Source organism: Scatophagus argus, chromosome 2 (genome assembly GCF_020382885.2).
Source record: "Scatophagus argus isolate fScaArg1 chromosome 2, fScaArg1.pri, whole genome shotgun sequence".
NCBI lineage: Eukaryota > Metazoa > Chordata > Actinopteri > Scatophagidae > Scatophagus > Scatophagus argus.
The window spans coordinates 27,309,294-27,318,785 of NC_058494.1; the positions used below are offsets into that span (position 1 = coordinate 27,309,294).

A 9,492-nucleotide genomic window follows, 5' to 3' on the forward strand; every position below is an offset into this window, starting at 1 on the left:
ACACACACACACACTCTGAAAAACCTCCTGCGTGCTGTGTTTCAGCTCTGACGACATGGACGGCCCGGTGGAGGACATCGGCAGCCGCTCCTGCGTCACACGCTTCGTGAAGACCCTCCTGTCCATCATGGAGCACGGCGTCAAGCCTCACAGCAAACACCTGACCGAGTACTTCGCCTTCCTGTACGAGTTCGCCAAGATGGGAGAGGAGGAGGTGGGTCTGACCTCACTCTGTCCAACACCTTCAAGTCCTGTTGAGTCCCAGCACACACACAGCTAACTCACAGATAACGCACAGATAACACACAGCTAACGCACAGATAACACACAGCTAACGCACAGATAACACACAGCTAACACACAGATGACTCACAGGTTTTAATCTGAAAATAGATTCAGTTATTTCTACATGTAATGTGTGTGTGTGTGTGTGTGTGTGTGTTTCGATCTCCAGAGTCAGTTCTTATTGTCACTACAAGCCATTTCCATCATGGTGCATTTCTACATGGGAACCAAAGGCCCTGAGAATGTAAGTTTACTGCCTGGTTGTTTATTTACTGCAGTGTTTGTACTGCGATCTGAGTCTGCTTCACCAACACATCAGTGTGTGTCTGAAGTAAAATGACTTCATTTAAAAAGTAGATTTACGTGTTGTATTAATAATCAAGTGTGAGTAATTAAGTGTGCAAATGAACTGAAGTTATCACTTAAATGTCGTGCAGTGAAAGTGAAAAGTAGTGGACAATAGAAGCACTGAAGTAATGAACAAGTACCTCGTAGTTATACTTCAGTACAGTGTTTGAGTAAATTGTGCTTAGTTACATTCCATCACTGCTTGGTCTAAACTTTGACACAAAGGTTTTTTATTTTTGAGATGTTGATCAGTTATTGACTGATAGTCGAGGTGGAGTGGATGTTAGAGAACAGAGTAACTGCTGAGCGTCTTCCCTCAGCCTCAGGTGGAGGTGCTGTCGGAGGAGGAGGGGGAGGAGGAGGACGAGGAGGAAGACATCCTGTCTCTGGCCGAGGAGAAGTATCGTCCGGCAGCTCTGGAGAAGATGATCGCCCTCATCGCCCTGCTGGTGGAGCAGTCTCGCTCTGAGAGGTGCGGGTCCGGGACGCGACGGGGGGCGGGCGTCTTTCTCTTGGAAACCAGAGTCTGAAGGTCCAAACGGTTGTTGTGTTTGTGTGTATCTGCCCTCCAGGCATCTGACTCTGTCCCAGAGCGACATGGCGGCGCTGACCGGAGGGAAAGGCTTCCCCTTCCTCTTCCAGCACATCAGAGACGGCATCAACATCCGTCAGACCTGCAACCTCATCTTCAGCCTCTGTCGCTATAACAACCGGCTGGCGGAGCACGTGAGTTCAGCACAGTCACGTTTAACGTACCAAAGTGATGTCTGCATGCAAACAACACGACGCGTCGCAGCAGCTCCCATAATCCCACGCTGCTTATGTTCTGTTTTTATTGAACGCCCCCTAGTGGTAGAAATGAAAACTTTTCCTTAGCCTCGGGTTTTTCGACAACATTTCGCTGTGTACTTTAAAGGACGTCACTGAATGAGTTCTCGTACCTCTCGTCCTGACAGATTGTGTCGATGCTCTTCACCTCCATCGCTAAGCTCACTCCTGAGGTAACTTCGTTTTGTTTTCGAGCACATTTGCCTCAGTGTCAGCCACACAGCGTGGAACAAGTTAACGGTTTTCGTCTCCCTCCAACAGGCCGCCAATCCGTTCTTCAAGCTGCTGACGATGTTGATGGAGTTTGCGGGCGGACCGCCAGGGATGCCCTCCTTCGCCTCCTACATCCTGCAGAGGATCTGGGAGGTGAGATGGAATCTTTAAAACCTTCTGAGCAGCTTTTAAACATGGTGCCATTTGCTCTGTGATCAGTGAAGTCAGAGGTCACGAGGGGGCAAAATGGCTGCCAAAGAAAAAGAAAAACAGCCATGTGACGTTCAAACACCTGACGACGTGGAAGTTTTCTGCTGTCAGAAGTTCACTCGTGTCTCTTCGTGTTCTTCCTGTCAGGTGATCGAGTACAACCCGTCTCAGTGTCTGGACTGGCTGGCCGTGCAGACTCCCAGGAACAAACTGGCCCACAGTTGGGTCCTGCAGAACATGGAGAACTGGGTGGAGCGCTTCCTGCTGGCCCACAACTACCCCCGAGTCCGCACATGTAAGACAGTCCGCTTCAGTGTCGTCGTTGCCGACCGGTTAGCTCGCAGTTAGCGGTGATGCTAACCCGACTGAACAGGATGAGTCTGTGGTTATGGTGTTAGGGCGCAGGGGTTCTGGGACTCGTATGGATTTTAATGATTCTTCTCTTGATGAGTTTCCCAGTTTTGATTCCAGTATGTTTAAAACAAAGTAAGTAACTATAAAATGTGCGGTTTCTGTTGTGTTTCGATAGAATAATGGAAAGTAAGAAAAGGAAGCAGATGAAACTGCACTTACTGAACCAAACACGAACGTAGTCGTCCACAGTCTGTGATCAGAACCGCGTCCAGGAGTAGAACAGAGTCAGAGTGTCCATCCTAACGGCAGCCGTCTCTCCTCCCTCCAGCGGCAGCGTACCTTCTCGTCTCCCTCATCCCCAGCAACTCCTTCCGCCAGATGTTCCGCTCCACGCGCTCCCTCCACCTGCCGACCCGCGAGCTGCCGCTGTCGCCCGACACCACCGTGGTCCTCCACCAGGTCTACAACCTGCTGCTGGGGCTGCTGGGACGCGCCAAGCTGTACGTGGACGCCAGCGTTCACGGCACCACCAAGCTGGTCCAGTACTTCAGCTTCATGACTTACTGCCTCATCTCCAAGACGGAGAAACTCATGTTCTCCGGATACTTCATGGACCTGTGGAACCTCTTCCAGGTGCGTCCGTTTACCTTTTATTGTCTTTTTCCATGTCCGAACCAACAGATGTTTACGAGCTGTAGGTGGATGCAGCTCCACCATGAACAGCAGCCTGGCGTCTGAAGCTTAACTCGTGTCGTTCTCTCCGCCTTCAGCCCAAACTGTCCGAGCCGGCCATCGCCACCAACCACAACAAGCAGGCGCTGCTGTCCTTCTGGTACAACATGTGCGTGGACTGTCCGGAGAACGTCCGGCTGGTGGTGCAGAACCCCGTGGTGACCAAGAACATCGCCTTCAACTACATCCTGGCCGACCACGACGACCAGGAGGTGGTGCTGTTCAACCGCAGCATGCTGCCCGCCTACTACGGCATCCTGCGCATGTGCTGCGAGCAGTCGCCCGCCTTCACCCGCCAGCTGGCCTCACACCAGAACATCCAGTGGGCCTTCAAGAACCTGACGCCGCACGCCAGCCAGTACCCCGGGGTGGGTGGAGCCTCGGCAGCGCAGAACTTGTTGTTGTCTGCTCTGATTGGTTGTTTCTGTTTTATCATTGTGGGCGTACTTCCTGTGTGAGTTTAAATCCTTGGCTCACACACTTTGTAAGTCGTTGTGCAGAATGACGTTTTAAATATTCGGTTTCAGCCTCATGGAGCCATAGTACGGACACTTCCTGTCTTAGATTTGTCTTCTCCTCCACGTGGTCTTAGCCTCGATGTGTTCGGTCGCTCTTTCATGGGACGTTTTCACCGAGAGGCTGACGGCCGACCCTCACGATGTGCTGCCGTTTGCTCGCAAGTGCAGACGGCTTCAGGTTGTTTCTCATCTGTGGGTGAAATGGGCTGAATATTCAGATGAGGACGTGTGGGGAACATGACGGCTGGACGGAAGTTGTCTCTGTGAGGTCCACAGTGGAGGACCAAAATTAAAGATCTGATCCTACAACAGAGAGACAAAAAAAATGAATCAATAAACCCGACGTGTGAGGCTTACAGGAGACCTGCTTTATAAACTGTTCTGTTGAAGGGCAGGAAGTGAACCGTTCCAAGTTTACCCACGAGCCTTAAAGATGACGAGATACTCAATGAATCCGTTAATCAGTTTGTGATGCAGCTCACAAAATGAAACGTCCACATGAATAACAGACAAGCAGGCATCAGTGTGAGGGTGAGTTTGGGGTCATCTTACAAACATGTGCTGTGTGCGTGTGCGCCCCCTGCAGGCGGTGGAGGAGCTCTTCAACCTCATGCAGCTGTTTGTGGCTCAGAGACCCGACATGAGAGAAGAAGAGCTGGAGGACATCAAACAGTTCAAGAAAACCACCATCAGCTGCTACCTGCGCTGTCTGGACGGTCGCTCCTGCTGGACCACACTCATCAGGTGAGCACACACACACACACACACACGGGAGCTTCTGTCAGCTGACTCTGAACACCTGATGTCTTTGTCGTCCCTCTCAGTGCCTTCAGGGTCCTGCTGGAGAACGACGAGGACCGACTGCTGGTGGTCTTCAACAGAGGACTCATCCTCATGACTGAGGTACGGTCAGCTCGCCTCACAGCAGACACAAAGCGTCACATGTCTAAACGAAAAGATTCAGAACGAGAGACATGGAGGGAGAATCTGTTGTCATGGAGATCTGCTCTCTGTGCTCTGCAGTCCTTCAACACTCTGCACATGATGTACCACGAGGCGACGGCGTGTCACGTCACCGGAGACCTGGTGGAGCTGCTCTCCATCTTCCTGTCGGTCCTCAAAGCCACCCGGCCGTACCTGCAGCGCAAAGGTCAGAGGACGACCGTGTAGACCGAAGGCTCAGATATGCAGGGTCAGGTAGCGTGTGTGTGTGTGTGTGTCCTGAGCAGATGTGTCTCTGTGTTGTCGTCCAGATGTGAAGCAGGCTCTGATCCAGTGGCAGGAGAGGATCGACTTCGCCCACAAGCTGCTCACACTCCTCAACTCCTACAGTCCGCCGGAGCTCCGCAACGCCTGCCTGGGTAACACACAGCACATGTGACTGCAGTCCAGAGCTCTGCTGCGGTCTGGACGTCCGTAATGTTTTGTGCTTTCTGTTCTGGGTCGTGCAGATGTGCTGAAGGAACTCGTTCTGCTGAGTCCTCACGACTTCCTGCACACTCTGGTCCCCTTCCTGCAGCACAACCACTGCACCTACCACCACAGCAACATCCCCAGTGAGTCTCCTCGTCCTCCTGTTTTCACGTTTCAGCGTGTGACAGCGTGTGTGTGTGTGTGTGTGTGTGTGTGTGTGTGTGTGTGTGTGTGTGTGTGATAGCACCTTTGATAAGTCGTCCTCATGTTCCTGAGCTCAGTCTGAGTGTGTTCTGTCTGTCCTCAGTGTCGTTCGGACCCTACCTGCCCTGCAGAGAGAACATCAAGCTGATGGGGGCCAAGAACAACATCCGCCCTCCGAGACCGGAGCTCAACATGTGTCTGCTGCCCTCCATGGTGGAGAGCAGCAAGGTGTGTTCACTGTCGCTCTGCCACACGACCTGTCGCTCTGTCACACGACCTGTCGCTCTGTCACACGACCTGTCGCTCTGTCACACGACCTGTCGCTCTGCCACACGACCTGTCGCTCTCTCATGTGACCTGTCGTCCTGTCCTGAAACTTGACCCTGCTGGAGCTGAATTTATTGATCGATTAACAGATTAGTTTCCCGACAGAAAATCAGACTGTGACTGTTTCCATAACTGATTAATTGTTTAAATACTTTTTTCAGGAAAAAAGTGAAAATGTGACATTTTTTTGAGGATTTTCTGCTTTTGCTCCACATCATCATAAACTTATGACCGATTCAAGGCTGACATTTTATAGACCAAAAGATTAATCAGCGCATTTTTTGAAATTAAACTCAATTTAAAAGCACTAAACTAAAACTAAAATCCTCTTTGATGTTTGTAGAAGCTTGAGTTGATGTTGGTATTAAACAGTGTGCGTGTTTGTGTGTGTGTGTGTGTGTGTGTGTGTGTGTGCGTGTGCGTGCGTGTGTGTCTGCGTGCGTGCGTGCGTGCGTCTGTCTCAGGGTAAGGACGAGGTGTACGACCGGATGCTGCTCGATTACTTCCTGTCCTACCACCAGTTCATCCACCTGCTGTGTCGCGTCGCCATCAACTGCGAGAAATTCACGGACACACTCGTCAAGCTGAGTGCGTTGTGAACACACCCACCATAGAAACGTGTGTGTGTGTGTGTGTGTGAATTTGTGCATAAACTCCACCTCTCTCTCTCTCTGTGTCAGGTGTGTTGATAGCGTATGAAGGACTTCCTCTTCACCTCGCTCTCTTTCCCAAACTGTGGACGGAGCTCTGTCAGTCGCAGGTGTGTCTCACTTTATCTTTGTCACAGCACAGGTGATCGAAGATGCAGTTTGTTGTCGCGTTGCAGACGTATCTGTTGAAGTTAGCATGCTAACCAGCTGGCCTCAGCCCCTCCTGCTTTTAGACCTGGAGGGAAACGCTGTGGTCACCTCCATACTGTCATCGAACTGGCCTCCGCTGTTCTCAGAGTCTGGACTCAGTCAGGAGTCCAGTCCCTGCTGACTGCAGTCCAGACACGGTCCAGTCAGCTCTCGAGCTGCTAGCCATGGCTAACTGAGCTAACTGAGCTAACTGTAGCTATAGCTTCAGCTAGCAGTCCGGTGAGCAGAGGTTGGCAGCTGCTCCTTCTAAAGCTGCGGTCACACTGAGGATTCGCAGAGCCGGCAGCACTCAGTCCACTTTTCTCTTCCAGTCCGTCCTGGCCAAAACGTGCGTGAAGCTGCTGTGCGAGGATCCGGCCTTCAGCGAGTACATCAAGTGCATCCTGATGGACGAGAGGACGTTCCTCAACAACAACGTGGCCTACTCCTTCCTCACCTGCTTCCTGCACAAGGTACAGCATACAAAACTGTCCTGGACGTTTCTTCACACGACTTTTGTCCAGTTTAGATCCTGTGGGAGCTCTGGTTTCCTCCGGCAGTCCGAACGCACTGAAGTCGTCAGATCTTCAGTGAGTGTTTGTATCTGATGTGTGTGTGTGCGTGTGTGTGTGCAGGTCCAGGTGCTGTCCGGCCCCAGCTGCTCCAACCTGATTGGTGTTCTGGTGACGAACCTGCTGAACGAACAGAGCAGCCTGCAGCCTGAACTGGCGGCTCATCGTCTGGAGCTCAGCAAGACCAGCGGCCTGCTCAACGCCGTACGCTCACACACACAACCAGCAGCTCTGCTCGTCTTCTCAAAGCTCTTCTTCTTCAGTCGTCTTCATGTTTTCCTTCTCTTCCCAGGACCTGAGGGCGCTGGTGCTGCTGCTGTCCGTCCAGCCGCCTCAGGCCGTCGACCCGGCGCTTTGCCCCGCCCTGCAGGAGCTGCTGGGTCGCTGCCGTGTTTGTGTCCAGCAGCGCAGCGTTCTGGAGCTGGAGGCCAAAGACCACAAGGCCAAAGGTACAACAGACACACACACACACACACAGAGACAGAGACAGAGACAGAGACAAGGCTTCACACTCGAGAGTCTCTTGACTCGTCGTCTTCTCGTCTTTCTCCTCAGTGACTCTGAGCTTCTCATCCTAATTGCTGTTCACTACAAAATCCGTCTTTGAAGTATCAGATATTTTGTCACAGAGTTTGTAGAAAAGTCCACAGAACAACCTGCAGGACAAGCTGCCGCTCCGCCGACGGTCCAGGACGGTCCAGCCAATCGCGGACTCTGAGCCTGACAGGGCAGCCATGTTAGAGCCTGCAAGTTTAGATCACGATGACTGAATTGTTTTTTGTTTAATGAAACAAAAGTCCGGCAGCAGAGACGGCCGAGCGGTCTGTTGGCTGACGTTAGAAGCTTGTCCTCGTCACATTCGGACGTGAAAGTCACGTTTTCATTTTAATGGCCGCCAACTGAATGAGAAAAGGTGACGAGCAGGAGGCTGTGAGCAACACGAATGACCTCATCCTCCGTTATTTAGGGGTGGAGACAAAAACCTGCTCGAAAACAATCTGCATTTAGACGGAGTGAACCTTTAGATTCTGACTCTGATGTGTGTGTGTGTGTGTGTGTGTGTGTGTGTGTGTCAGCTGAGGATGAAGGTGCGACCCCCGTCAAGCGGCGCAGGGTGAGCAGTGATGACGACAGAGCCGGTGATGCGGCGGCGACGCTCTGCGTGGCCTCCACCTCCTCCTCCTCCTCTTCGTCCTCCTCGGCCCTCCCGCCCTGCAGTGAGCCGAAGCCCGACCACCAGGAGGCGCTGACGCCAACCAGCACCTCGGACACGGAGACGCGGGACTCCTCCTCGCTGATCGACCCGGGCACCGAGCAGGACCCACCCTCTCCTGACCCCGCCCCCGCCTCCTCCGGGAACCTGGACTCGTCCCCTAAAGAGGAGAAGATGGAGGCCTCTTCGTCCTCATCCTCCTCGTTCTCCTCCTCCTCCTCCTCCCTGCTGCAGGAGGCGGGGGAGGGTTTTGTGCAGGGGGAGGAGCCTGAGCCGCCGCGACACATGGCGGTAGGTGAGGAGGAGGAGGCGGAGCAGCGGGAGGGGAGGAGGGATGAGGCGGTGTCTGCCACGTCAGAGGAGGTGAAGGAAGAGATGGAGGCGGGCTCTAAGTCCGGCCCCAGCTCAGCTCCGCCCCTCTCAGAGGACGCCGCCTTCCCGTCGGGGCTCGGGTTGGTGGGGGAGGGGCCAGAGGGCTGCGGTGGCCACACCCCCTCCTCACAGGCGTTTCCGAGTGCCGGCCCCCCACCTGACATGCTGGACATGCTGTACAGGACGGTGGAAGCCACCATCGCCATAGTTACCAAACTGTCTGTTAAAGGCCCGCCCTCTTCATGACATCATCAACTCGCAGCCGCCATGAGATCTTTTTTTAATTCCTCTTTTGTTTCTGAATTCTGCTCAGAGGAAAAAAACTCGTTCCTGTTTTTTGGTTTCTTCTTCTTCTTCTTCTTCTTCTGCTGTTTGTGTGCTGCTGTTCGTTGCCTTCTGCTGATGTTCGGTCGGTCGGTTTTTCCAGCTTCAGTGGCTCCGCCGTGTCGTTTCGCTCTGTAAAACCCACGCACAGCCGAGCCCTCGTTTGACTAATAAAGAAGAAAAAGTCGTACAAGCTACAGCACATTTCTTTCAAAGGGCAAAAAAAAAAAAGTTTGTTTGTTGTTTTTGTGTTTTATACTGATTTGATTTTGTTTCGGAGATGGATTTTATTTGCTGTAACGGGGAAAGGTTTACAGAACTTTTGTCTCCTCTGTATGTAATTTAATTTTATTGCATTTTTACTGTGTATAAAAATGGTCGTCCTCTGTGCCAGTTTTGTACTTTATGAACGAGGCAAAAGAAAGTTGCCTTGACTCTTTCTGTGGTTTAAATATCCAGAAACTAAGTTTACCTGTAAATTAAGAGAACCACAAGAAACTTGATTCTGTAAAGAATCCTCTCTAGTCATTGCCTGAAGGTGTATATGAAAACTATATAAATATATATATAAATATCTTTATATATATATGAGTATATTAAAAAGCGGTGCTTTATTGGACTGTGGTTGAAATAAAGCCGCCATGTTGGACCAGCTGGAGCTTTTATTTTTCTTTAATGAAGTACATTCCATGATCTATTGTTGATTTTTGCTTCTTCTGCTGTGTTCTGATTTTTTTCTG

General features: G+C 51.7%; 1 protein-coding gene across 3 annotated transcripts in view; it reads left to right on the forward strand.

Moving 5' to 3' along the window:
• usp34 (ubiquitin specific peptidase 34) overlaps nt 1–9,406 on the forward strand; it is a 38,754-nt gene extending 29,348 nt beyond the window's left edge. For all 3 annotated transcript variants that reach the window (XM_046375644.1, XM_046375653.1, XM_046375661.1), the window contains exons 58-78: nt 46–214; nt 455–529; nt 954–1,105; nt 1,206–1,359; nt 1,590–1,634; nt 1,723–1,827; nt 2,032–2,179; nt 2,567–2,871; nt 3,009–3,338; nt 4,075–4,232; nt 4,313–4,391; nt 4,512–4,638; nt 4,742–4,849; nt 4,940–5,044; nt 5,209–5,333; nt 5,897–6,020; nt 6,113–6,192; nt 6,604–6,744; nt 6,907–7,047; nt 7,136–7,292; nt 7,920–9,406. In XM_046375644.1, coding sequence (XP_046231600.1) covers nt 46–214; nt 455–529; nt 954–1,105; nt 1,206–1,359; nt 1,590–1,634; nt 1,723–1,827; nt 2,032–2,179; nt 2,567–2,871; nt 3,009–3,338; nt 4,075–4,232; nt 4,313–4,391; nt 4,512–4,638; nt 4,742–4,849; nt 4,940–5,044; nt 5,209–5,333; nt 5,897–6,020; nt 6,113–6,192; nt 6,604–6,744; nt 6,907–7,047; nt 7,136–7,292; nt 7,920–8,674 — 3,583 coding nt within the window. In that variant the 3' untranslated portion in view covers nt 8,675–9,406. The remainder of the gene's footprint in view (nt 1–45; nt 215–454; nt 530–953; nt 1,106–1,205; nt 1,360–1,589; nt 1,635–1,722; nt 1,828–2,031; nt 2,180–2,566; nt 2,872–3,008; nt 3,339–4,074; nt 4,233–4,312; nt 4,392–4,511; nt 4,639–4,741; nt 4,850–4,939; nt 5,045–5,208; nt 5,334–5,896; nt 6,021–6,112; nt 6,193–6,603; nt 6,745–6,906; nt 7,048–7,135; nt 7,293–7,919) is intronic.
• Nucleotides 9,407–9,492: the final 86 nt, after the last annotated feature.